At 41.5% G+C, this 26,394-nt stretch overlaps 1 protein-coding gene across 1 annotated transcript in view; it reads right to left on the reverse strand.

Annotated features, from left to right (window-relative positions):
• Window positions 1–26,394, reverse strand: part of SPON1 (spondin 1) — a 397,555-nt gene that overhangs the window by 11,666 nt on the left and 359,495 nt on the right. The window contains exons 9-10 of the mRNA XM_048484581.1: window positions 9,427–9,567; window positions 7,054–7,132 (exon numbers count right to left, since the gene is read on the reverse strand). Of these exons, the coding sequence (XP_048340538.1) occupies window positions 7,054–7,132; window positions 9,427–9,567 (220 nt within the window). The remainder of the gene's footprint in view (window positions 1–7,053; window positions 7,133–9,426; window positions 9,568–26,394) is intronic.

Below are 26,394 nucleotides of genomic sequence, written 5' to 3' on the forward strand. Positions count from 1 at the left end.
TCCAACTGACTTGGGCCCCAGGAATATTGTCCTCTCAGTCCCACCCCTCCCAGCAGCCCTGCCTATCATACCCTTTTTTCCCCCTGTTCCCTTTCCCTTAGTTCTCCCATTTCACATTGTGAATTGGTTCATTCTACTATAGTAGCTCATTACCAGTACATCCTGGTTAGGTTTCCCTTCCCATTATTCTAAGCATTGTTCCATAAATCCTAGCACAATTTCTGATCTTACTTCTGGCAACCCATCATGTAATTCTTCTGTGTGGGTTGGTTTGCTCAAGACCAACCAACTGGGAAGAATATAATATGTATCTACAGATAACTTTAATAGGGAATTTAGCTCCAAGTAATAAAAGCACACATTAGGATTGGGTAAATTATTCCTTTTTACTTGGTATTTGCAGTATAACTGCCTACAAAAATGGCCAACCATTTGCCACCCCAGGAGGGGAGGAAGTGGTCCGAGGGTGCAGAAGGAGACACAACCCCCCCCCCCATTGTGTTGGTAAAATTTGGTCATAGCCATTTTATTGGTGTGCTGGCAAAAAGAAGCAGAGGCACAAATTAGCAGATGGATCTGGAACTGGGCAGCAAGTCTGCTGTCCCCCAATAATAACTTTCCCATGGGGGAAAACAGCAATGCCTGGAGAAGCAAGATAGTGAGAGCCATCTGGGTGCTGGTCTCTGGATCAAGTCCCTTTGATTCCAGGGGGTGTGAACCACCGCCAGCCCCCACCTGGGCATGTGGTTCACAGGCTCGCTCCATCCCCTGGCCTCTTGTGGAGACCCCCACCAAATGGGGAGGACCAGCATGCAGGCTCCTCCCCCCCGAATGGATCAGTCCCCATGCACAACTTGCCAGGCTGTGACAGATGAAATGCAAATAACAACAACAATCACCATAACCAGAATGTCAACAACAAAAAACTCAGACCCATGAAGGAGGGAGGGTGGGAGAAGCTGTTGGTACTTGAGTGAGAAAAGGTGTGGGATGGCCCGCCTGCCCATATAAGGCAGCAGCCCCACCTCCACCAGGTACATCACTTGCTTGAGTCAGCAGCTGGGCAGCCTAGCCCCATGCTGGACTGAATCCCAGTGCTGAGCCTGCCCCTCTGCCCCACCCCTGGGCAGCAATGGTGGCCAAGCTAAATCTCAGCTGATCTTTTTGGATAGCTGCTTCCTTGTAACTGTGCAGGAACCGTAGAGCAGCTGTACAAAAGAAAAAAGGGGAAGGGTTGTTCTTCTGGGCCACCACCATTAGGAATAGTATGTTTTCAGCTCTAGTGTGTGAAATAAATCCAACTGAAGAGACAAGGGGGAAAATGATGGAAGGGACAAGGACAATTGAGGCATGTGGAATGATTTCATAGAAAACGTTTTTAAGACACAAGGTATCACCACTGGGAAAATCTGCAGTAACCTGTGCATGTGGAAAAGGCCATTTAATGGCTAACCACACATTGACTGGGAAAGGGTTAAGAAAACCATGATTTTTCAGAATTTTCCTTTGTCAAATATTTTTCTCAATTGTCTTTAATGTATCCACTGTTTTTTGTGGAACTAGTACATTGAATGCCCATTTTGGCTAGTTCTGTGTTGCTCTAGAGTCATTTTATCTGGAAAAGGGTTAAAAAGTGATATTTCAAGGTTTTCATTTCTAAAATATTGTTCTCAACTGTTTTTAATGCACCCCACTTTTTTTAAGTACTATTGTATTCCAAGTTTTACACTATCCCACAAGTTCAGAAATTCTTTTTTAAGTAATTTATTCATTCAATCAATTTTACTTAATAAGTACATAAATTATATTTAACAAACAGTGCTAAAACAAGAAAAGGAAAAAGGAAAACTCAAATTTCCTATTAGCTTTAATAGGACAAGAAAAAGGAGAAGAAAAGCACAGATTACAATGTAAAAAGATATACTGTTACATTTATCATGGTGACTTCCCCCCATCTATCTAATACATAACAAAATACTAATCTATAGAGAAACGGCAAGCAGATTAATTTAGACTCACTTCAGTTAATTATTAGAAATATGCTGTGGTCAATTAGTGGTCAATTGCCTGCTATTACTAGGTACAGCCCGGAAAACCCAATACAACCAGTTGAATCTGGCCGTGAAAGCCTTTGACAATCTTTCTAATATTTTTATTAGGTTTAATTTTGCTCCAGTGTTATAAAAGGTTGCCAATTTCTGTATGCAGTAATTTCCACCTTTCATTAGCATAAACATTTTACTGATCTGAACTTCTAACCTATCTTGTTCCCAGTAATGTTGCTAATGTAAGTAATAGGGTTCCTTTTTTCCTAGTAATGGCAGGCAATTGGCCACTAATTGACTATGCCCCCTGGTGACCTTCAGCTGGTTGGCAGGTGGAAGCAGGTCAGCTGAAGGGAGGAACCTAAAAGTGTCAGCAACACTCTAGGAACACACTTCAAAGATCTACAGAAATCTCAAAAGCTTTTGGAGATGGGTGGTAGAGCTTCCTGGTACAAGGCTAGCACTTCCAGGTAAACATGGAAGTGATGTCATTGCACTGGGTGTGTGGCTTGCTGCCTCTAGCTCCACTCCCATGAAGCACTTCCTATTGCCAGGAAGGACCTGACAATTCTAATAACTAGACATCTAATCAGATATTGAGATTATTACTCTAATGACAACAGAAGGGCAACTTTGAGACTGCAAGGTATTCTGACATGTTAATGCTTCTGTGATCCTGAGGACCACTGTGGTAAGCTCCAGTGCTGCAGTCAGGAGCTCTGCTCATGACCTAGGTTTGATGCTGACTGAAGTCAGTTTAGACTCACTTCAGTTAATTATTAGAAATATGCTGTGGTCAATTAGTGGTCAATTGCCTGCCATTACTAGGTACAGCCCGGAAAACCCAATACAACCAGTTGAATCTGGCCGTGAAAGCCTTTGACAATCTTCGGGGGTGGGCGGTATAGTAAGTCTCACAAACAAAAACAAAAAAAAAGCTGACTCAAGGTTGACTCAGCTTTCCACCCTTCCAAAGCTGGTAAAATGAGTACCCAGTTTGCTGGGGGGAAAGTGTAGATGACTGTGGAAAGTAATGGCAAACCTCCCTATTAACACAGTCTGACTAGTAAACATTTTGATGTCACCCCATGGGTCACAAATGACCCAGTGCTTGCACAGTGGGACCACGTTTACCCCTTTTCTAACCTTTTTCTATTTTCTTAAATATTGTATGCCAATACTTTTTGGCTATTGGACACTGTTGCCAATTGTGTAAAAAGGATCCCTTCTCCATCTAAGGCCGTTTCCGCACGGGCGGAATATGGCGGCCTGGGGACGGCAAAAACGCCGTCCCCAGGCCACCATTCGCACAGGGGGCGCAGCTGCATCGCAGCCGCGCCGCCCTCGCGCCGCCTGCCCATCCCCACACTGGCATTTTCCCAGAGCGCTGGGAAGCGCTCTTGTTGGGGAAATGCCAGCTGGAAGCCGCTGCCGTGCGAACGGCAGCGGCTTCCCGGCGCTTCCCCCCTCGCTTCCCTTACCTGCTCTCCGGCCCTCCGGCACGTTGCCGGGGCCTGGGGACACGCCCCCCCTGCTCTGCGACCCGGAAGCAGGCGCGCAGGGCAGGGTAAGCGTGTCCCCAGGCCCCGGCGACGCGCCGGAGGGCCGGAGAGCAGGTAAGGCGACCCCTGTTCTTTCTGGGACCGTCCGCACGGTCGTCAGGTCAGCGTCGAGTACACCGACCCGGCCGCTTCCGCATTTGTGCGGAAACGGTCTATGTTTCTAGACCAAGATTCTTTTCACTAAATAAGTTAGCATATATCTATGTGGCTATTAACCTTCTCTGCTCATCTGGTTTGCCTATACTACATTCAAATTTGTTTAGTAGGTGAAAAATATCCATTTTAAGAGGGTTTATGTGAGCATAAAGTGCCATTAAGTAACATCCAACTTACGGCAACACATCAGGGTTTTCCAAATAAGAGCCAATAAAGGTTTGCTATTACCTTATTTTGCACAGCAACCCTGGTATTCCTTGGTGGTCTCTCATCCAAATAATAAGCTGGGCCGACCCTGAGTAGCTTTTGAGATCTAATGAGATCAGGCTATCCTGGGCTATCCAGGTCAGGACTTGAGATGGGAACTTTAGACTATAGGATCTAATCTAGAACCACTGGTTCACTGAAATACTCATTCTACCAGCTTTTTGTTTAAACACAGGTAAACTTTATCTCCCTGACTATAGTTTCTATAGGCTTCTGCTAATTCCAAATCATGGATTACTGAGGTGCAAGATGAAGTATTCCCCAGCTTCGCTACTTTGTTGTGCAACATATACACATGTTTTTAAAGTAAGGTTTTGATTTTGAAGATTGATAAACTGCATGAATATACACTTCACAACTAATTCATAGTAATGAACTCCCTTGTCCTCAGATAGTCCTGTCAATATTCAAACATTATCCGAAACATTTAATAAAGATAAGAAAAGACGAGGGTTCCAAATAAAACATAATGAATTTGAAAAAGCAGCATTAAAAGATAATAAAAAAATAATCAAGAAAGTGTATGATTTATTGTTGAATTACAGGACAGAATCAGAGAGGGTAAACGAGAAGATGATAATGTGGGCACAAGATATAAAAAGAAATATTACACTTGAGGAATGGGAAAGATTATGGAAAAAGAATAATAAATTTACGTTGGCGATGGACTTAAAGGAGAATTTCCAAAAAATATATTTTAGATGGTACTATACTCCGGTGAAATTATTTAAAATGAAAAGTATGAATAACGATAAGTGCTGGAAGTGTAAGAAAGAAAAGGGGACGTTCTTGCATATGTGGTGGGAATGTAAAGAAATAAGGAGATACTGGGAGGAGGTAATTACAACAATAGAAAAAACATTAAAATGTAAGATAAAAAGGAAAGCGGAGATCTTTCTCTTAGGTCTCCATGAAGATAAACGAATGAAAGAAAATGATACACTATTCCTATACATGATAACCACAGCTAGAATTGAAATTGCCAAGAGCTGGAGAGAACCAAAGGCCCCAAATTTGGAAGATTGGAGAAAGAGACTGTATATTGTAATGGAAGCAGATAAATTGACTTGTAAACTTAAAGACAAAGAGGATAAATTTAAAAAAAACATGGAGATTATATAATGATTACTTAGATAGATTATTGAAATGACGGATGACAAGATTTATATGCGTGTATATGCGTGAGTATGTGTGTGTATATATAGGTGTATATGTATGTATGTGTATATATGTGGGTATTTGTGTGAGCATGTGTATATATGTGTATATATATATATATACGTGTGTGGGTGCATGTATAGGTATAGGTATATGTATATATGTGTGTATGTGTATGTGTATGTACATGTATATGTGTATATCCCACAGATGTTTTGTTTTTGATTTTTTTATTGTGTTTTCCTTTAGTTACAAAAGTATGGAAAGCAAAGAAGAATGCCGGCAAGAAGAATTAGGAGTAAATATTAAAGGACTATGGAAAAATAATATTTAGTTATTTAAATTTTATTTTAGCTCTCTCATTTTTTGTAAAGTGGAACATAGTTGTAAATATAGGTAAAGATTAGATAGAGTCTAAACTGTAATAGTAAAAAGAGGACAAGGGATTAGAAGTACAACTAATTGATTATAGATCAATTTGGATATATAACACTGGGTGAAGTAATATGGTTTCAGTAAAGAGATCTGATAACAAGGCGAATTCCTATTGATTTAAGTTTATAAGACACTGATTTTGGTTTTTTTTTTACTTCTCTATATTTGTTTATATGAGATAAATAAGAACTACATAGAAAAAAGGAGGGGGAAAAACCCCCAGAAGACAACCCCGGAGGTGAAGGAAGGAAGCTACAGACAACTACCGACCCGGAAGCACACCAAGGAAGCTGATTTGACGCAGCTTTTAAATAAAAGAAAAAAGAAAGGACTATGCAGAGTCTCAGTTAGAGACACGTATAAAGTTATTTTAATTTTAATTAAGTTGGGAGATAAGAAAGAATGTATAAGGAGAAATAAGAAATACGTTGATTTTATTTTCTTTCGATATACCCTCCTGTAATGTTGTTCAAATATTTTAACCTAATAAAAAGTATTGGGAAAAAAAATATTCAAACATTATCCAGCATGAATTAATGTGAAAGCTTTGTTTCATCTAGCTGTTGGTGACTATATCCTTCCCTGTCCTTAGGAGATTTGAAAATATACCAGCAATGCATACATGGAGGTCTGTTGCTAAAAAGAAATGAGGACAAATTTCTATACTTTTGTAAGTCTGGATAAGGCCTTTATGCAAGGTATTGAAAGATACTATTTAAAAAAAGTAAAAATGTTTCTGCAGTTACCAAGATAACCTCCAACTGTCTTCAGGAAGAGAAAAAGGTGCATTTAAAGGTACTATGGTACTCACATCATAACATTTATTGAGGCCCTTATAAGCAACACAGAAATGGCTTACATTCCAGAAAAAAAAGACAAAATGAATGTGAAGTGGTGAACTTTCACTTAAAAGTTGGGGGGGGGGGGTAGACAGACAATATACCACCTTTTAAACTTGAAAAATGCATCATCTTTAAAAAGATAACATACTAGAACAGATGCACTAGCTGACCCTATTCCTCCTCTTATTTGCATTCTCTTCATAAGCTTATAAGGGGAGCAGACTGTCCTTGTAGACACACTCCCACCACCACCACCACCACCAAATGATAATAATAAAGAGCAGCTAGATGGAGAAAATACTAGAGCTTGATGAAGACCAACCAGGAAAATAAAGTTGGTAGGATTAAGCTTCTTTTAAATTAGTTATCATGCTTTCAATTCCCCACATTCTGCCAGGTGACACCATCATTGTGGGTGTTCATCAAGTAATGATACTGGCTCTTAACACAAATAGCTGAGAAAATGGTTCTTTCACCCTCCCCGCTTTTAGAGTAATAATAATAGGGAAGGCATAAAATATAGAGTAGCTGTACTGGAGGACAAAACAAAACACAAACACACATAAGAACGTGATAATTAAAAAGTACCTTCATCTTCTGGAGCTTCTGCTGCAAGATCTGCAACAATGTCATCAATGTTATCAGGAACAATATTGCACTGTTCCCCCTGCAAATAAAATGTTTATATTAACAGATGAAATAATCTAGTTGTGAGCATTGGAATGGAAAATCAAGTGCCAGAAGATGTACTAATAAGATATGAGCTCTTGGACTCTCAGAATTATTGAAGGCCTGAAGTTTTTACTAGGCCCATCTAAGCCTATGCATCATAGAACATCTTAGCATGCAAGGGTGTCAGAGTTTAGGTTGCTCTTTTGATGTTGAGAGATACCAAGAGTTCTCCTCAGGGGGAAAAAGCAAGGATGAAAAATATGAAAGAGATTTGAAAATGCTAATCTGATTGAAAATAAATGTTGCTCATGGTAAGAAATGTTGGGCTTGTGTGGGCTCGGGCGCTGCTGGGGCATGGGTGGAAGTGAGGGGGTGCTACTCATGATGGATGGAGGAGGTCTGTTTTCTTTTGACAACAGTGTCTCTACCTATCTTGCATGTCTCTACCTATCTTGCCAACCTTGGAGGTGGCCTAGCAATGCAGTGCCAAGATGGATGCCATCCCAGCATTAACTTGCAAATAGCCTGCCTCAACTTCCTAAAGTAATTAGGAAGAGACAAAGTCTTCAGCCAGGGAAAACCAGTTCCCACCTCAATCCCAGAACATCTGCCTCTATGAGACAAAGAATATGCAGATATACTACAATTTAACATTATCAAGACTTCTTTTCAGTCATTGTCCAATGAAATAATCCCATCTTCTAGTTTCCTGACTAACCTCTCCAAAAACCACCTTCATGACATTATCCTGGAGCTGCAATGACATCAGTTCCAACCCAAAATCTAATCATTGTCAGGCATTCCCTGAGCTTAGAACATTAAGCCTAAATTCCCTCTTTTGTTTTCCCCCACAAAACAAGAATCACCTTTGTCCAAGAAGGCCAGGTCGCTTAGCATTGCCTGAGGACCCGATTTTCCCTATGAAGTAGTTTATCCACCCGGCACAAGGTTTTCAGTATTTTTCTTGACAACTTTTTGTCTGGTTAATACTGTTCACAGCTCTGTCTTCTACCCTGTCTCTCTATTGAAACTTAATGCAGGTAATTGAACTCTGCTCATCAGACCATTCCGCTTCAAGATCAGGTAATTATTGCCTTACTCATCCCAAATCCCAACTTGTTCCAAACTTTTACCCTTACCTCTATCTAAATCTTAGATCTGTGTGAATTTTCTGTGTGCTTTATCATTGTGTGATTGTACATTTATTATTTTACTTTTTCTAATAAAATTGTTAACTTTTACTCCTGTTTCCTGTGGATTTCTTGCAGAAATCATCTCTGTAAATGCTGGTGGAAAAGATCTCATAATAGTTATCCAGCCTTTCACTATGCAAGGTCTTCCCTTGCTGATTCCTCACTCTAAGAAAGGCAATCACCAGCATTTTGGGTAATCTGCCCTTGCTCTTTGGTAGTTTGGGGTGTGGGGATGGATTGTTTTGTGGAGAAATGGTGCCTGCATACCTGCCTCCCCATGGATGGAGTTCCCATAAGGAGACTTGGAGGTTGTGGCAGGCCACTAAGCTGTATGTCCAGGTGTGGGCCATCAGCTGGTCTACACCAGCTGGTGGCAAAGGGAGCACTAGGTAGAGGCTGGCATCCACATGGGCTCCCAGTAATTTGCCATACCACCAGGTCCCCTCAAACAGGCATGTGGGGGGGGGTGAGGGTTTTCGGGTTTTCAGGTTGGATCCATCCCTCACAGTGTTCCTATGGTGTTATGATTTTTAAATGAGTTGTATTTTTAAATGTTGTGGCCAGTTATTTTACCAAGAAACAAGTTGTGTGAGTTTTTTATTCCTTGCATGCCTTCCCCATTCTCCACCTCAGGCAGCAACTCACTATTGGACCATTTACTGATTAGAATCAAGTTCCTCTTCTATGGAAGAGGAACCTGATTCTAGGGACTGTGGAAGCTTATCCTTTAACTATAGTAAAAGAAAAGGAATTCGCCCCAGTGACAATTGGCATATGTTCTCACAAGCTTCTCTCAATTTCTTAAGCTCTCCTAATTAAGAAACTGACAGTTCAACTGCACTAATCCACAATACACAGGAGGTGAAATTTAAAATCTCCAATTGATGCTTCTGATGTTTCTTTTAAAAACTCTAATGGTCAGTTGAGTAACATACATTTTGCCTCAACAAAATTGAGAAGTAAATGATGTAAGCTGCTTTGGATCCTCATTCGGGAGTATCAATGAAATAAGTAAATAAACAATGACTAACATATATTTGGAGCAGATTTTTGGCTGGTTATTACATTTTATTTATTTGGCATTTTATACTGGTACCTTCCGTGCAATCCTTTCTAGGACAACTCTGGCTACTGATTTAATGGAACCTCCTTCAGGGTCATAAAAGGGACTCTGGGGATGATCAAGGCTTGTGAGAGGTCTTATCTTCTCTTGGGGTACTGTTGGTTTGTTGGGTGACTGCAGTCAAAAAGAGAAACAAATAGATATAATAGCACCAAATGATTAGACACATTATACTGAACAGCATTCAGCACAAAATCATGTAGCAATTACTTCAAGCTATACTGCCAGAATATTTTCTGATAACAGAATAGCCACTGGAACAAACAGATACATTTATTGGCAATGTTTTATAGCTAGTGTTTTCAAAAGGCAAAGCTAAATTCAGAAAACAAATGGATGCCCTTGCAACGGTGATGAAATCATGCCCCAGAGCATCAATAGCCATTGGCACTGCTGCACTGTAGTTGTTTCTGCTAAGGCAAACAATCCTGCAGTGGAGGTCTATGCTGGAATAAAGTAGTCAGCTTTTAGGTCAGCAACCTGAAGCAAGGCACACGAATGCAGAGTTTCTCTTCCAAAGAAGGGCTTTTATTTCACAGTTCAGACTGACAAAATGCTATGCAGAAAACAAGTGTCCCTAGCACACAGTTCCAGTTGAACTTTGTCTATCTATATACATATTTACAATCAATCAGCTCATAGTTTCTTATCAGTTCAGGTGCGTACCACGAGGGGATGAGAAATGCTGTCTCAGCAGTGCAAACTGTCAGATAGATTTTGTTCATCTGAAGTTGACTACTTCTGATACCCCTTCCAAAATTATCTGACTGTTCACACTTACATTTTCACATTTAATTGTTTCATCATTTAATTGTTTCTCCTGTGCAACAGGTTTTGTTAAGACATCATCAGTGTTGTTCTCTGATTCAATGTACAATACCTGTATTTCACCACTTTGTACCATTTCCCTTACATTCTGATACTTTGGATCCTCACTGGGGAGTATCAATGAAATAATTTCATTGTGCTGTACATTCATTGTGCCAAACATTGTGCCGTACATTCAAGTTTTGGGCCAGGATTTGTTTTAATCAGGATGAACTGGACTATACATCCCAGGGACTCACCATTCTCCACACAACTCAGTGGTGAGTTAAAATCGAAGCCAAACTCAATGAGCTGGGCATCCCCTTGGAGGACCTGCTAATGTTAACAGAGCAGAAAGTTTATGGGGTTATCAAAAAGAGACTTTTTGACAAAGAGTTTCGACAGATGCTAGAGGAAGCTAATCAAACCTGTTCCATGATCTCCCTGGGAATACCCTTGGATAGATTAACCATAGCCCGGTATCTTTATCTCCTGGTTGAGGCCCGGTGGCATACAGCAATCACTTTAGCTAGGTGTAATGCCCTGCCTTCTTCCCTTAGTCTTGGACGCCACCGTGGAATTCCACATAAAGACAGGAAATGCCCGTGTCATATGGGCTCTGTGGAAACAGTATCTCATATGCTGTTGAATTGTCCCTTCTATGAGATAGAGAGGAAGAAGCACATAATTCCTTTCTTGAAAGGGAACGAAGGTATTATAGATAACCAGAAGGTTCTATATCTTTTAAATAGCCACAGCTACGAGTTGTTGGAAGCCGTGGCTAAATTTTTTAATGCCGTTATTTTAACTCGCCCAAAGTTGTAAAGGTTGTTGTTATCTTGTGGTGTTGATGTTCATGTTGATGTTGAATCATTTATATGCCATTAAAGGTATTCGAATTCATTCATTCATTCTGATACTTAACACCAATGTATTTTGTCCTTGTCTTGAGATTTTCAGTTTCAGCCAAATTGATACATGTCTGTGAGTCTTCTAATATAGCAATAGGTTTTACTATATTTTAACATAATTCAGTCAACAACGTTTCAAGCCATTTTATTTCTGAACAGGTCTCTGATAAAGCGCAAAACTCAGCTTCAGATGTTGATAGGCTGGCTGAGGTTTGCTTTCTAGAGTCCCACACTATGGCTACATCAGCGTACTTAACCAAGAAATAGGTGCAGGACTTCTTGTCCTCGAAGTTAGAAAATGAGCTGTCTGCTATTTCACACAGTTTACTACTATTTACATCAGGCTTGAATAACAGTCCATGATTAGCTGTACCTTTGAGATATCGAATTACATGTTTCACCCCTTCCCAATCATGCTGTGTTGGGCTGGCAACATAGCTACTCAACGTACTCATTGTGAAAGCAATATTAGGCCGTGTCCAATTTGAGATGTGTAATAAGCTGCCTATTAAGGATCTATACAGTTCTGGGTTTTTGAATGCAACTGTTTAATTTGACTTGCAAAAGTCCAGTATCATGGGTGGTGCTGCTGTCTTGCCTTTTTCCAGTCTGGCTTTCTTTACCAAGTCAGCTATCTTTTTCTGTTGACTAAAAAGATAGCCTTTCCCTGGTACTTTTATTATATCTATTCCAAGATAATGCATTGTAGAACCAAGGTCTTTTACAAATGAATGTCTCACACAGCTGTTTGTAAATGTGCTCTAATTGCTTATCCATTTTGGCATATACACAGATGTCATCTACATAAATCAGGACTATTTCCTGTTTGTTTGCTTGACCTCTTCTGTAAACACAGGCATCAGCCACAGATCTTTGAAATCCCATCTTTTTCAGTTTTGCATCAAAGCACATGTACCAATTCTTTCCTGATTTTTTTAACCCATACAACAATTTATGCAAAAGGTACACATTATCAGGTTGATCTCCGCCATAACCGGGAGCGGGTTGCATGTAAACAGTTTCACATAGATTCGTGTTCAAATAAGCACATTCAAAATCAAAGTGTCGTAGTTTGAAATTTCATTTACTTGCAATGGTCAAAACAGTTCTCAAAGATTCAGGTCTGGCTGTTGGTGAATATGTTTGATCATAGTCACAGAGGTGTTTTTGTGCATAACCTTGTGCAACCAATCATGCCTTGTACTTTAGGGTACCGTCTGGCATGTATTTGCACCTATAAACCCATCTAGAGCCAATAGCCTTTTGACCTTTTGGCAGGGTTACTTCAGAAAACACATTGTGCTTAACAAGTGTATTGTATTCTAAATCCATTGCCTGTTTCCACTGGTCCACCTCTTGTGGAGGTAACTTTAACATCTCAGTGTAGGAGTTAGGGTCCTGCAACGTGGTTTGGCATACATAAACATTTTGTGAATAACCATATTTGTCGGGGGGTATGGCTTTGGTTTTTCTTTCAGAGGCATGCGGAATTTTAGTTCTCTGTTCCTGCTCCTCCTCTGAATCACCCATCTCCTGTTCCTCCCCCTTCTCTGTTTTCACTCGAGGCTGCTTTGTGCTTTTCTAGCTGGCAGCATGACCTTGATTACTAGCAGGCTGCATTTGCTGGCCAGAGCTCTCATTAACCGTTTCATGCTGTGTGAATGGCAGTAAGACCTCAGTGTTTTTATGAACAACCTCCCAACTGGAGTGCTTCTCAAAGTTTGCACTCCTTAAAATTAACACTGATCCATATTTCAGGGCAAATATATATCCCTTACAATTTAGCTCATAGCCCAAAAATCATAATCTCTGCCATCTCTGTTCTTCCTTTTTCCTTTGGGCAGCAGGGACATTGGCATAGCTCCCAAAGACTCTCATGTGGGACAGTGCAGGGTTTCTTTTGAACAGCAAGTAATAAGGTGTTTGAGTTATACTGGAAGACCAGAGTCTATTCAACACGTAAGTGGCTGTATTTATGACTTCAGCCAAAAAATGGCTGTATGTATGGCTTCAGCCCAAAAGTGGCTCATGTGGCACAACAGTGGCATCTTCCAGACTACAGCCCTGATCTTGATTTTCTCTGTCTCCAGGGTACCGCCAATGATAATGCAGTTGGGATGACCATTCCACGCTGACAGTTTTTAACTTCCACATTTGTATGGTTTTACCAAGCATTCAGTTTTTTGGTGAATGTTTTGCTTGTTTTGTGTGTATTAAGAGGTGTGTACTACAAAGGGCACCAACACAGTAACTAATAACTTTTTAATACAGATTTGATTGTTTTGCATGACATTTACAAAGTGGAGGCATTTGAAATTTATTACAACCATTACATCTTTTCTGTATTAATTATCTGTAATAATTCCCATTTAAATTGGTAGTTCTTAACGTATTACACCCTGCTCTGGATGGCCCAGGCTAGCCTCTGCTCATCAGATCTCAGAAGCTAAGCAGGGTCAGTCCTGGCTTGTATTTGGATGGGAGACAACAAAGGAATACCACCTCTGTGAGTCTCTTGCCTTGAAACCTCTACTTGATTGACATAAATTGGTTTCAACTTGATGGCGCTTTATACACACGTACACAAAGTATCACACTTTACATTACACTCTCCTGTAGAAAAATGCCAACTGAAAGAAGCAGGAACAAAAGATAACATAGATAAAGACTCTCCTTATTCTTAATTGATTTTTTAAAATTGTCTTCTAATTCAAATAATAATAGATTATTAGATAGATGAGACTTTATAATCCTTTCAATTTCTGTTATGAATTATTTGTTTGGGGTGTTGTGTGATTTCTGAGCTGTATGGCCATGTTCTAGTAGCATTTTCTCCTGAGATTTCGCCTGCATCTGTGGCTGGCATCTTCAGAGGATCTGATGGTAGTAAAGCAAGTGGAGTATATATACCTGTGGAATGTCCAAGGTGGGAGAAAGAACCATTTGTCTGTTAACAAGTGTAAAGGGTGCAATTAGGAAGCTTGACTTGCATGTGTTGGGTAGGATCCACCCATTTAGCATGTGAGTAACCATGAAGATAGCATAATCCATTAGTGAGGACATCTGCATTGTAGTAGCCTGGCCTTTTGATCCCTTTGATTGTTTACTGCCTAGAGTGATGGGTGGTGTTCGGGTTAGTGATCACTAGCCCTTTGACTGCTTTCTGCCTGGAGACATCCTTTGTCTGGGTGGTGTTCATTAGTCATTGTCCTGATTCTAGTATTTTTTTAGTACTGGTAGCCAAATTTTGTTCATTTTCATGGTTTCTTCCTTTTTGTTGAAATTGTCCATGTGCTTATGGATTTCAATGGCTTCTCTGTGTAGTGTGACATAGTGGTTGTCAGAATGGTCCAGAATTTCTGTGCTTTCAAATAATATTCTGTGCCCAGCTTGGTTTATATCACATGTTTTGCTATTGCTGATTTTTCTGGCTGAATTAGTCTACAATGCTTTTCATGTTCTTTGAATCGTGTCTGGGCGCTGTGTTTGGTGGTCCCTACATAGAATTGTCCACAGCTGCCCGATACGTGGTAGACTCCTGCAGAAGTAAGAGGATCCCTCTTATCCTTTGCTGAACGTAGAATTTGTTGAATTTTCTTAGTGGGTCTGTAAATTGTTTGGAGGTTATGGTTCTTCATCAGTTTTCCTATACGATCAGTGGTTCCCTTGATGTATGGTAAGAACACTTTCCCTCTGGGTGGCTTTTTATCTTCTTTCCTGTGGTTTGTTCTTGGTCTTGCAGCTCTTCTGATGTCTGTAGTGGAGTAACCATTAGCCTGTAGAGCCCAGTTTAGGTGATTCAGTTCATCTTGTAGGAGGTGGGGTTCACAGATTCTTTTTGCACGAGCTACCAAGGTTTTTATTGTTCTCTTTTTTTATCCTGGGTGATGATTGGAGTTTTTATGTAGGTATCTATAAGTGTGTGTAGGTTTTCTGTATGCTGTGTGGCCCAATTGTTGGTTCAGTTTGTGGATGATTAAGACATCTAAAAATTGTAGTTTTCTCTTGTTTTATTTTTCCATAGTAAATTGGATGTTCAGGTGGATATTGTTAATATGGTCCACAGAAACTTGTTTAGTTCTTCTCCATCGCTCCAAATTGTGAACGTATCATCCACATTATGGAACCATATAGTGGGCTTTTTTGGTGCTGTTTCCAGGGCTTGTTTCTCAAAGTGTTCCATGTAAAAATTTGCTATTACAGGGCTAAGAAGGCTGCTCATGGCTACCCCATCTCTCTGTTCATAAAATTTATTATCCCATTGGAATTAGCTTGTAGCGAGGCAATGTTGGAACAGGACTGTAATATCTGTTGGGGAAATCCAGTTAATGAATGTGATGGTGTCTGCTATGAGGACCTTGGTAAATAGGGAAACCACACCAAAGCTGATCAGTTTGTCATTGGGGCTGAGTTTAAGATTGCCAATTTTTTCTATGAAGGGGACTGAGTCCTTAATGTAGTGTGTGGTAAATCCAATCTGGCTTTGTAATTGTACAGCCAGAAATTTTGCCAAATTGTATGCAGGGGATCCAATGGTGCTCACAATGGGTCTGAATAGAGTGGAGTCCTTGTGGATTCTTGGAAGTCCTTAAAATCTAGGAGGGAGAGCTTCAGATTTACATAGATGTTGACATATGTTAGGATTAATTGAGGAATTTTGTGTTGATTTTTCTGGTGATTTTGTTGGTAGGGTCCTGTTTCAGTTTTTTGTATATTTTAGGATCCAAAAGTTGTCTGATTTTTTCTTTGTATTGTTCTGTTTTCATGATTATCGTTGCATTACCTTTGTCTGCTGGGAGAATGATGATTTCTGAATTGGAATTGAGGTCTTTGATGGCTTTTCTTTCTTTCCTCATTATGTTACTGGAGGGAAGTTTTGCCTTTCTCAGAATCCTTGCTGTTTTCCCTCTTACTTCCTCCACTTCTTCCTTAGGGAGATAATAAATTGCTGATTCAATATTAGCAATGATGTTTTCTAATGGGATTCTGATGGTGGTAACAGTTGCCTCCTTTTGATAAGATGGATATTTCATCATTGTCGGATTGCATTGCTAGTGGTATAAAATTTCATAAATTTTATTAAGATGGTAGGAAAGGAGGGGAAAATAAACAACTATGAAAATGAGGCGGGTGAAAACCAAGGGCAGTGACCACAGACAGAATAAAAATGGGCTTATTGGCTTATTCTTCTTCCAAACAAATGTTGTTGCATTCTGTTCTGTTGAAAGTATGTGATCCAAGCACCTTGCTTGAAAATCAGTGTAGCCAAAAAACAAACATTTTGATCAATTCAAATCCTCACACACTGTACACTTTCACATTTCTCATTAACTTGCCTCGAATATACAGAAGCAAGTCAATATTTAATATAAAAATTGAATGTCAATGACTTTTTTGTTGACTCTTAGCTAGTTTCCATGAACAATGTCTGCCAGTATTCATACATCATTTCCAGTTTACACAATGATTTCAGGTTGACTGATCTAAGGCTACAAGTTCTCATAGCATGCATATTTTATATACTTCTATCTTCTACTTTGATATATAGATGAAAATGTTTAAATGAAATCATGGCAGCCTTCAATTGTTCCCCCACCCCAAATTCAAATTTGGACTCTTCATGTCCAAATGGAGTATGATGCTTTTACCTCAAGAGTTTCTGAAGATTGCTAGAGCAGATGGACGACACTGCTGGGTTTTCCCAAGAATTGACAATGCTATGATAACAATGGCAAATACCAGTGGGATTGCTGGGAAATGGAACCCAGGGGCAGCATATTCCATGAGGAATCCAGGGGTAGCATGGACAGAAACCTGGCAAGCCTGCTTTCAATGCTTTTGCCTCTCCTGTGTGGCGACTGAAACATGTATGTGTTGGAGTTTAAAATACACCACAGCAAAAAAACGTGACTTCCACTAAAATATAAATGCAGAATTAATGGCTGATTTCCCCATCAATAATAGCTAGTAATCTAATTCCTTCATTTTATTTTCAATCACAGTCTATTCAGCATTTCACCCCTGCTTGGTCCTGTGAAGTTACAGACATTTTCTTGCAGTGACCAGCTGTACTGAAAGAGATTCGCTTTGAGAGCAACCCTATATAAGTTTATTCAGAAATTCATCCTCTGTTTCAGTGGAGCTGACTCTAGTGTCATTCGGATTACAGTTCTATTCTAACCTCCATTAACAAATGGGGACCTTTGTTCATAAGTCATTCCTAGTGTTCTTGGGGCTTTCTATTACAGTTTAGCTTTTAATTATTCCTATCCACAGGCAGATCCAGTCAGGCCTCATCTGGAGCATTGCCCTCAGCTCTAGATAGCAAGGCTTGGGAAGGTTGATGGATTCTGGCAGTGAGGGACTGAAACTGGAAGCCAGGCACTGGCAGCAACACTTAGGAGGTGGCAGACAGGCTTGCACCTGTTGATCCAGCAAGGCAGCTTTCCCAAGTCTCAGCCAAAGTAGGCTAGGAAGTAATCAGGCTCAGCTGCCCTGCTGTCAGCTAATGAGCTTCTACAGCTGCAGTATGCCAAAATTTGGTTAGAAGCCTGTGAAGAATTGTTGTTCTCATTGCCTGCTTAGGGCAACTAGCAAAAAGAAGTCCCTTGCGGTAAGCAGCCTGCTGGATTCGACCAGGAGTCCATCCCGAGTCCAGCACTCCCCTGCTACCTCAAGCAGAAGCCAACCAGATGCCTTTGGGAGCTCACATGCAGGATGTGAAAGCAATGGCCTTCTGCTGCTGAGCTAAGCTGCCCCCCAAGCACTACCTTGGTCTGCTAAGGCATTTGCAATCTGAGATCAAGAAGACCTAAGATTGGTAGCCATAGATTGACTTCCTCCTCCATAAATCTGTCCAAGCCCCTTTTAAAGTACTTCCAGCGTGAGTGGCCATCACCACCTCCTGGGTGGCAGCATATTCTATAAACCAAACACATACGTATAAGCAAAAGAAATGTTTTCCGCTTTTGCATTAGTGCGCCATAATTCTCTCCCCCCCCCCCCCCTGCATATTTTCAATCGGATGCCTTCCTGGTTTTTAGTATTGTGAGAAAGAGAGAAAATTCTCCTCTGTCAACATTTTCTTGCACCCTATGCGCATAATTTTACAGACTCTCCAGCCCCCCTCCATGCGTCACGTCTCTCTCCTTAAACTAAAGAGTCCCAAACGCTGCAGCCTCTCCTCATAAGGAAGGTGCTACAATCCCTCAATCATCCTTGTTGCCATTCTCTGCACTTTTTCTATCTCTTCGATATCCTTTTTGAGATGTGGTGACCAGAACTGAACACAAAACTCCAAGTGTGGTGGCACCACTGCTTTACATAAGGGCATGACAATCTTTGCAGTTTTATTATCAATTCCTTTCCTAATTATTCCCAGCATAGAGTTTGCCTTTTTCACAGCTGCTGTGCATTGAGTTGACATTCCCATGGAACCATCAACTATGACGCCCAAATCCCTTTCCTGGTCTGTGACTGATAGCACTGACTCCTGTAGCATAAGAACATAAGAAAGAGCCTGCTGGATCAGACCAGAGTCCATTTAGTCCAGCACTCTGCTACTCGCAGTGGCCCACCAGATGCCTTTGGGAGCTCACATGCAGGATGTGAAAGCAATGGCCTTCTGCTGCTGCTGCCCCCAAGCACCTGTTCTGCTAAGGCATTTGCAATCTGAGATCAAGAAAGATCAAGATTAGTAGCCATAGATCGACTTCTCCATAAATCTGTCCAAGTCCCTTTTAAAACATGTATGTGAAGTTTGGATTTTTTGCCCCTAAAGCATTTATGTGAAGTTTGGATTTTTTGCCCCTATGTGCATCACTTTACATTTTGCTACACTGAACTCCATTTGCCATTTCTTAGCCCACTCACCTAATTTATCAAGGTCCACTTGGAGCTCTTCGCAATCCTTTGCGATTCTCACTACCATACATAATTTGGTATCATCTGCAAACTTGGCCACCACACTACCCACCCCTACTTCCAGGTCATTTATGAATAGGACCCAAACTGGTCCCAAACTGGTCCCCAAATGGATCCTTGAGGGACACCAATCCCTACATCTCTCCATTGAGAGAAATTTCCATTTACACCCACCCTTTGTTTCCTGTTTCTCAACCAGTTTTCAATCCATAGCAGGACTTTCCCTCTTATTTCTTGATTGCTGAGTTTTCTCAATAGTCTCTGGTCAAAATCAGGGATGGGGTTGCATGCCGCCAGTTGAGCATTCTGCCTTTTTTGAGCCACCCTGGTCAGGACTTCTGTCATCACCATTCTTGCAGAGTGAGAGTGTCCCCTGGGGGACTAGCATGCCATTTCTGCCCTAGTGACTATTTTAGGAGCTAGTGCTGAAGTCTCCATTGCAGGCTCAGGCAGGATGAACTCTGTGCTACTTGACCACTGTCAGCGAGTGCTTTAGCCATGTTAGGCTCTTCCTGATCCTGTTGGTCTTCCTAGTGGCCTCAGGCTTCTCCTCTGAGGACTCTGATTCTGAGTCACTAAGCTGCTCACAGAGAGTCAGGACACCACCCCTGCCATTACAACTCAATGTGGGTGGGGGGCTCAAGCCCCAGTGCAACTTCAGATCATGTGGGACCCACATTTGGCTTCCTCCCCTCCAGGCGTGAGTGAAGAGTTGCAGCTATGGCCACCATTTGGCTTTGCTTTGCTGCTGCCAATAATCTCCTATGCCCCCTCCCATGCTCCTATGTTCTCATCTCCTATGCCCCCTCAGTCCCTCCTGCCCTACCTTAAGGAGAAAGCGATGAAGTGATGCTGTGGCTGGCTGTTGAGGGGCCACTAAAGGGGAGGAAGCTGAGCCACTGGGTCGGCTCACTGGGATCTTGCTGAGGGTAGGAAGATGGTTTTAATTTTCACTGCACACAGTGGAGGCAGCCATGGGGGAGGCAAGTGAGTCAGGCCCCACAGAAAGGAAGAGATAAACTGGGCAGGACACAGCCCAGATCTGCCCCCAGATCCAGACATTGGGGCTGGTGCAGGAGTGTCAGAAGAGTGACCCTGGAGAGCCATTACAATTCTCAGAGATTTCCAAGTTCCACCTAGAGGTTGGCAATTGGAGGCAACACTGGAGTAGTGGAGTCTGGGTGGGGTTGCAATTTTAGTTGTTGCCCCAGGTTCCATTTTGTGTACTTATGCCCCAGTTTCAGTTCCATTTTCAAATTTCCTGTTTGTTTTTAGTTTTCTATAATCCTAATCCCATTGCATGATTTGTTGGCTGTCCCATCGTGTTGATTGTTTTGGCATACTCTGTATAATTAGACTTGAGTACCAGTAAAAAAGATGGACTATAAATAATGTAAATTTCTCCCAAAACAGCCCAACCCAAATATTTATTCAAAATATGCAAGGGAGGAAATTCTATTTGGTCTTCATATATTTAATTCTCTAGATCACATCTCAAGACTCCTTGGTAAGTAATACATTTTTAAGGCACAGCAATTTTTAAGCTTTAAAATGATAAAAATAATCTCTGTTTCCTTGGCAATAAAATTTGGCTTCTATCACCTTCATTATATATTTCATTATATATCCTTTTAAAAATTAGAAGCCCAGGATTTCCAAACTTTTTTAGGACGATGACTGTAGAAAGCAGGCAGGTGGCAGAATAAGCACACCGAGAAATGCAAACTTGGTTTTGTCAAAGAAACTATGGAAAGTATCTTCCTGAATTCTCTGTGTTCCCACTCAGATCAGAATCATCCACAAAAAATGTACAATTGAGTGGAGGACATTGTTTTTCATTTCTGAAACAGCTGATTTTTACTGTATTGCCAATGTATCAGTACAGAGAATATTGTGAGAAAATACCCTGCAACTATTGTAAGACAGACAGACAGACAGACAAGATAGATAGATAGATAGATAGATAGATAGATAGATAGATAGATAGATAGATAGATAGATAGATAGATAGATAGATAGATAGATAGATAGATAGATAGATAGATAGATAGATAGATAGATGACTCATATATCAAGAGAGAGACAGAAAGGTAAGCAAGTGGAATATACATAGGAAATAAACAATAAAAAGTATTGTGTTTCAGTGCAGAAGACAAACCAGCAGAATACAAACCAGCAGTGGTTTGTATCAGTTTAGAATATATTTTGGGGTTTTCATTCTATGTTTCCTATATTTTCCACATTTCTCTAGGTCAATGAATGTGGTTTGTTGTACTATCCATGTACTCTGCACTTTAAAAATCCCTGTCTTGCATACATCCACAGACTGATGCAGGACAGACATTAAAGGGGGGAGAGGAAGAAAAACAGAGGAAGAAAATGCATTGCTGGTACCTTTACATAATTTTAAGTTTTGGTAGTATATGGGGACTAAAGGGTTGTACCAAGATGTCATGGAACTTGAAGGAAGAGAGAGAAATAACATCATGCAGGTATTCTCAAAGACAGTGCTAGACATGGGTGGTGGGGATGGGGAAAGGGAGAAATCATCTCAGAGAACAGATGTTTGGATTGCTGAGAACAGTGGAAATGAAGAAGCAAAGGCAGGCATTTGTCAATGAGTTAAGAGGTGAGGCAATTAAGGGCTTTAAAGGTGATAAATGGTACAGTATAAGTGACAATAGAGCAAGAAAGTATAGGGCTTTTGTGAATGGTTGGAGTGACTGCAAAGTTCACATATGCATGTTTACCATTCATTGGCATTAGCATCAAGTAGTGACTAACATATAGACATCATAGGTTAATCCTGCGTTGTTTTTCTTCTGAGACATTTCTTGATAGATTATACCACTCACACCAACTATATGAAAATTCCCTATCATCTTTCATTAATGTTTCGCATCATAATGCACCCACAGGTTCAAAGCATACTATGCAAACCTAAACAGAGTTATTTAAGCCTGTTGGGGGGTCAGTGGGTTTAGAAGGCTGTAACTCTGCTTAGGATGGCATTGTCAGTGAAATAATATGCTATGATGATTAATTTCTTATTGCTTTTTGGAACATATCTCTTTCTTTAATTAATACTTGACTCTAAATGACACTGAACAAATTAGGAAATCCTTTAGCATAGATTTTGGCAGGTGCAATACTGTGTCTTTGATAGTGTATGCAATTTGGATCCCATCCCTTGTACCAACCCTTTTCATATATATATTTTGAGCAGATTATCACATAGTTCTCTCACCCCCCATTAGTGTAGAAATGTCATCTAGGTAGGGCAGGGATAAAATTCAGTGCTTATCAAATGAATCAGACAAACCTTGCATAAAGCAGTACAGGTCAGTCAGCCAGTCCCATTCACTGTTGATCCTATGCAGCACAAATCACATTTGGGGCATTTTTTTAAAAAATCACATATAATCCATTTTTGGGTTACTCAATTTATTTAAAAAACTAATAATTAAACTGAATGTTTACACATATATCTTTTAAAGACACATCTGACTGGATGCTGTAGATACCATCAAATGCTTGCTAAAACAACGAAAACTACCACGGATTAGTTAAAATATAACAATACATAAATTGGCTAAGGGTTTGAATGAACTGACAACGAAACCTTAGCCAATTACCGTACAGGATGCACAGGAACCAATGCCCTGTGCATGCTGCATCCCCATTGGCTGTTACTGGGACTGTGGGAAAAGCCTTTCCTCGCCCCCCCCCCAAAAGGTCAGCCAGGTGCCTGAGCTCCTGGCTGAGCCTTTCTTCCACCCCATGCATAAATGCTAGCCAAGCATCTGAGCCCCCATCTCAGCCTTTCACATCCCCCTGCCCACCATAAAAGTCAACTTCTGAGGAAAAGCAATATGGAACTAGGAAAAATAATTCCTCTAAATACAACAAAAAGATAGGAGGCAGGAAGTTTGATAAGAGCACACTGTGTATTAGGACAAAAATATAAGCTATCAAGCATCTTGCTGTGACTTGTAGAAATCATGACTACACTGTGCTGTAGAAGCCTTGGTTAGAAAATGGCACACAGCACTGGTTATCTCAGCATGGATGTTCATATATTGTGATAAATTATTTTCAGGGCACGCTCATTAGACTGGTTTCAAAACGGTCTGATTTCCTCAGCACAGCATTAGAATAACTTACTGAGCTTTGCAAACATTGTTCTACATGTTAGTATATAACCTTTTGAATTGTTTAGTAACAAAAAACTAAACAGAACCATTGCTTTATCACAGGTAGCAGAGAATGCAAATATTGTAAGCTTAGCTTGTTCTGTTTTTAGAAGCCTGATGGCCTGTCACCATCAGTAAATGCTATTACCATGAACTAGCAGTCCCAGTGTGTATTTTGAATCTTCAGTGTGTCATGCATACAAAAATGAATGAAAACATTAAGGTTCCATGCTTTCCAATGCTGGGAGATGCTCCGTTTGTACAGTGAAGATATGCACAAACAGTCCTCACAACTGGAAGGAATGGGGCAGGCTACTTATATGAAATGATCTGTGGTGAGTCTCAAAAAGCCTGGGAACAGAATTGCAGACTATGGCCATTTATGCAGGCACCACTAGCATCGCTACCCAAACAAACCACTCTGCACCAATGGCTATAAGTGATATTGTACGAATAGTTAACTCAACTCTATTCATCCTCTTTTTAATGTATGTAAACAACATAAAAATAAAAAACAGATTCATGTGACAAGGCTGATCAGGTCTCCAATTCAATATGATTTTCTAATAAATAACGGCACTAGAATCAACTAGGCTGTAATTGCGACCGGAGGCAGGGCACATGGTGAGTTCCGGAGCAGTGAGCATGCGTGCCCTGGGCCGACTGGATGGCTGAGCCACACCCGACCTGATTGCATGATGCGCACATTGAAGGCATGGAGCACGCTCCCTATATATAAGGCAGCACATGGGTGCTCCGGCCTTCTTCGACTCCTGGAGCAAACTGAATTGGTGTTGGTTGCTAATTTAGGGAGATAGGCTAGGAAGAGCACGAGGTTCAGGCTTGCTTTGAGTGGTGGTAGCAGTCCATTTTTCTGCAAGATGGGACAGGCATAGTGAACTGGTATGCCATCCAGCTCCCTCCTTTAGGACTCTTCGCTGAGAAGCAGTTTGGTCAGGATATGGCGCCGAAGAAACACACCAGTGGCCGTTTGGTAACCCAAGCGGTGCAGGTGTTAGAAGGGGAGGGGAGCATGTCCCTGGGCATTTGGTCCGGTGAGGTATCCAGGCCTCGCACTAGGCGGTATGTTTCATGGGGTATGGCTAGTGCCAGACCCTTCCCCTACCGTCCAGAGGGATGCAGCTCAGGAGTTGGAGGGCCAACAAAAGGAAGGGAGGACCTATTCGGTGTCTACATCATCTCCCTTGCCGGTTAATAGCCATTAGCTGTGATGTGGCCGGGTTGTAGTATGTCAGCGCATTTGGTGAAGGGTTTGGAAGCCTGGGTCCAGCCTTTGCGAGCCAACCTGCCCCGGTTGGGAGCCCCTTTTCCTATTTTATCCCTTGGACAGGGCCTAATGGCAGCGGGACAGTGACACCTGGGATCTCAGGGGCCCGCCAGTCACTCCTATACCCCAGGGCCTAACGAGTACCTTATCGAACCTAGGTGGGGGAGCGAGTTAGCGCCCAGTTTCAATACAGCAATGCCCAGTCTCAATACAGCAATGTTAGTACCCAGTCTCAATACAGCAATATTAGTGCCCAGTCTCAAACAGCAGTGGGGACATGCCAGCACCCAGGCTTTGGAGGAGGTCTCTTGCAGGCCGAAAGGGTGGGGCCGTGGCAGATGCCGTTCGTCCCATTGGGCCGGCTCAACTCGTCGGTCTCCCAGTTCTTCTTCTTCTGGTGAGTTCTCTGACACAAGCAGGCAGATGGGAATTTTTGGAAGGTTGGGGAACGGGTTCCAGTTCTTCTGGAATGGCTTGCTCACAGGCCACCCTCCCAAGAGGGTGGGACATCACCAGCCAGGTTGGCGGGACCTGTTCCATCCTGGGATCCCAGGAACCCTGCCGGTCCACACCTTCTCAAGAAAATTAGAGAGAGGGCCCTGGACGGGCATTTTATAGATGTTTTTTGGTGCATGAAGGCCAAAGGTGTCCCGGGGGTGCCGGGCTCTAGCAAGGAGAAAAAGCGGCGCGGCAAGGACGGCACAGACCGCACCTTTGATAACTGGCTTAGGGGTTTTGGGGAGTACCTTGCCTTAATTGCCGCAGCTTATCCGGCCCGGGCCTGGCACTTAGCAGCTTACATGAACCATGTTCTCTGAGCCAGGGCATTGGCAGACGACAACGCCACTATTTCTTATGAGGAAGTTCGGCATAGCGAGTTCTTACAACGAGGAAGTTCGGCATAGGAGCAAGTTCGGCTGGCCTCTACATGGGTCAGGGCTTTTTCAGCCCTGGCTTTGACCGGGTGGAATAAGCTCCCCAATGAGATCAGGGCCCTGCAAAACTTAAACAAGTTCCGCAGGGCCTGCAAGATGGAGCTTTTTCACTAGGCATTCCCATCTGGCCAGCTGACCTGACCTTGATCATGACTGGCCTCCAGTGGGTGCTATGGGGGGGGGGAGGGTAGTGGATTAAGCCACCATCTGAATTCATTTTTACTGTTGTAGTGTTTTCTCTTGTTAATTAACTTAAATGTTTTATGGTGCTATTAAGTGAAATATGTTGGTTTTATGATGTTATTACATGAAATCTGTTGGTTGTTCGCTGCCCTGAGCCCTTACGGGGAAGGCGGGGTATAAATATGAAAATAAAATAAATAAAACAAAAAATAAATAAGTAATTCCAAATCAATACAAGATTACAGAAAACAAAGATAAATGACTCAAGAGCATTCTTCGGTGTATCTTCCCCCTAGAATTTCTTGACAATGGTGGAACGCTAGCACCACAGCAGCTCACTTTGCCATGGGGTTTTCCCATGGCTTGCTGTACTCACCAGAAAAACCCTGTTGCAAAGCTTCCTTTGCTGAGCTGAACTGATCTGCCATTTTGCCTACTTGCTGCTGTTTTATTTTTAATTTAACCCTGGTTTTTGGCATCTTTTAAAATCATTCCTGTTTGTGATCTAGCATTATTTCACTAGATTAACAAGACTCCGCTACTCCAGCTGCAGATCTTTCAGAGTAAAAATGTGAAAATACTGGCTACCAGTACTTTAAAACAGCAGAATCAAAGGCCAATGGCATGCTAGGTTCGTGGACAATGAACTCCACCCAGACACAGGATTTGCATTCACTAATACTGTTGCTACTGCAGAGAAT

The sequence above is a fragment of the Sphaerodactylus townsendi genome, linkage group LG02, assembly GCF_021028975.2.
Source record: "Sphaerodactylus townsendi isolate TG3544 linkage group LG02, MPM_Stown_v2.3, whole genome shotgun sequence".
NCBI lineage: Eukaryota > Metazoa > Chordata > Lepidosauria > Squamata > Sphaerodactylidae > Sphaerodactylus > Sphaerodactylus townsendi.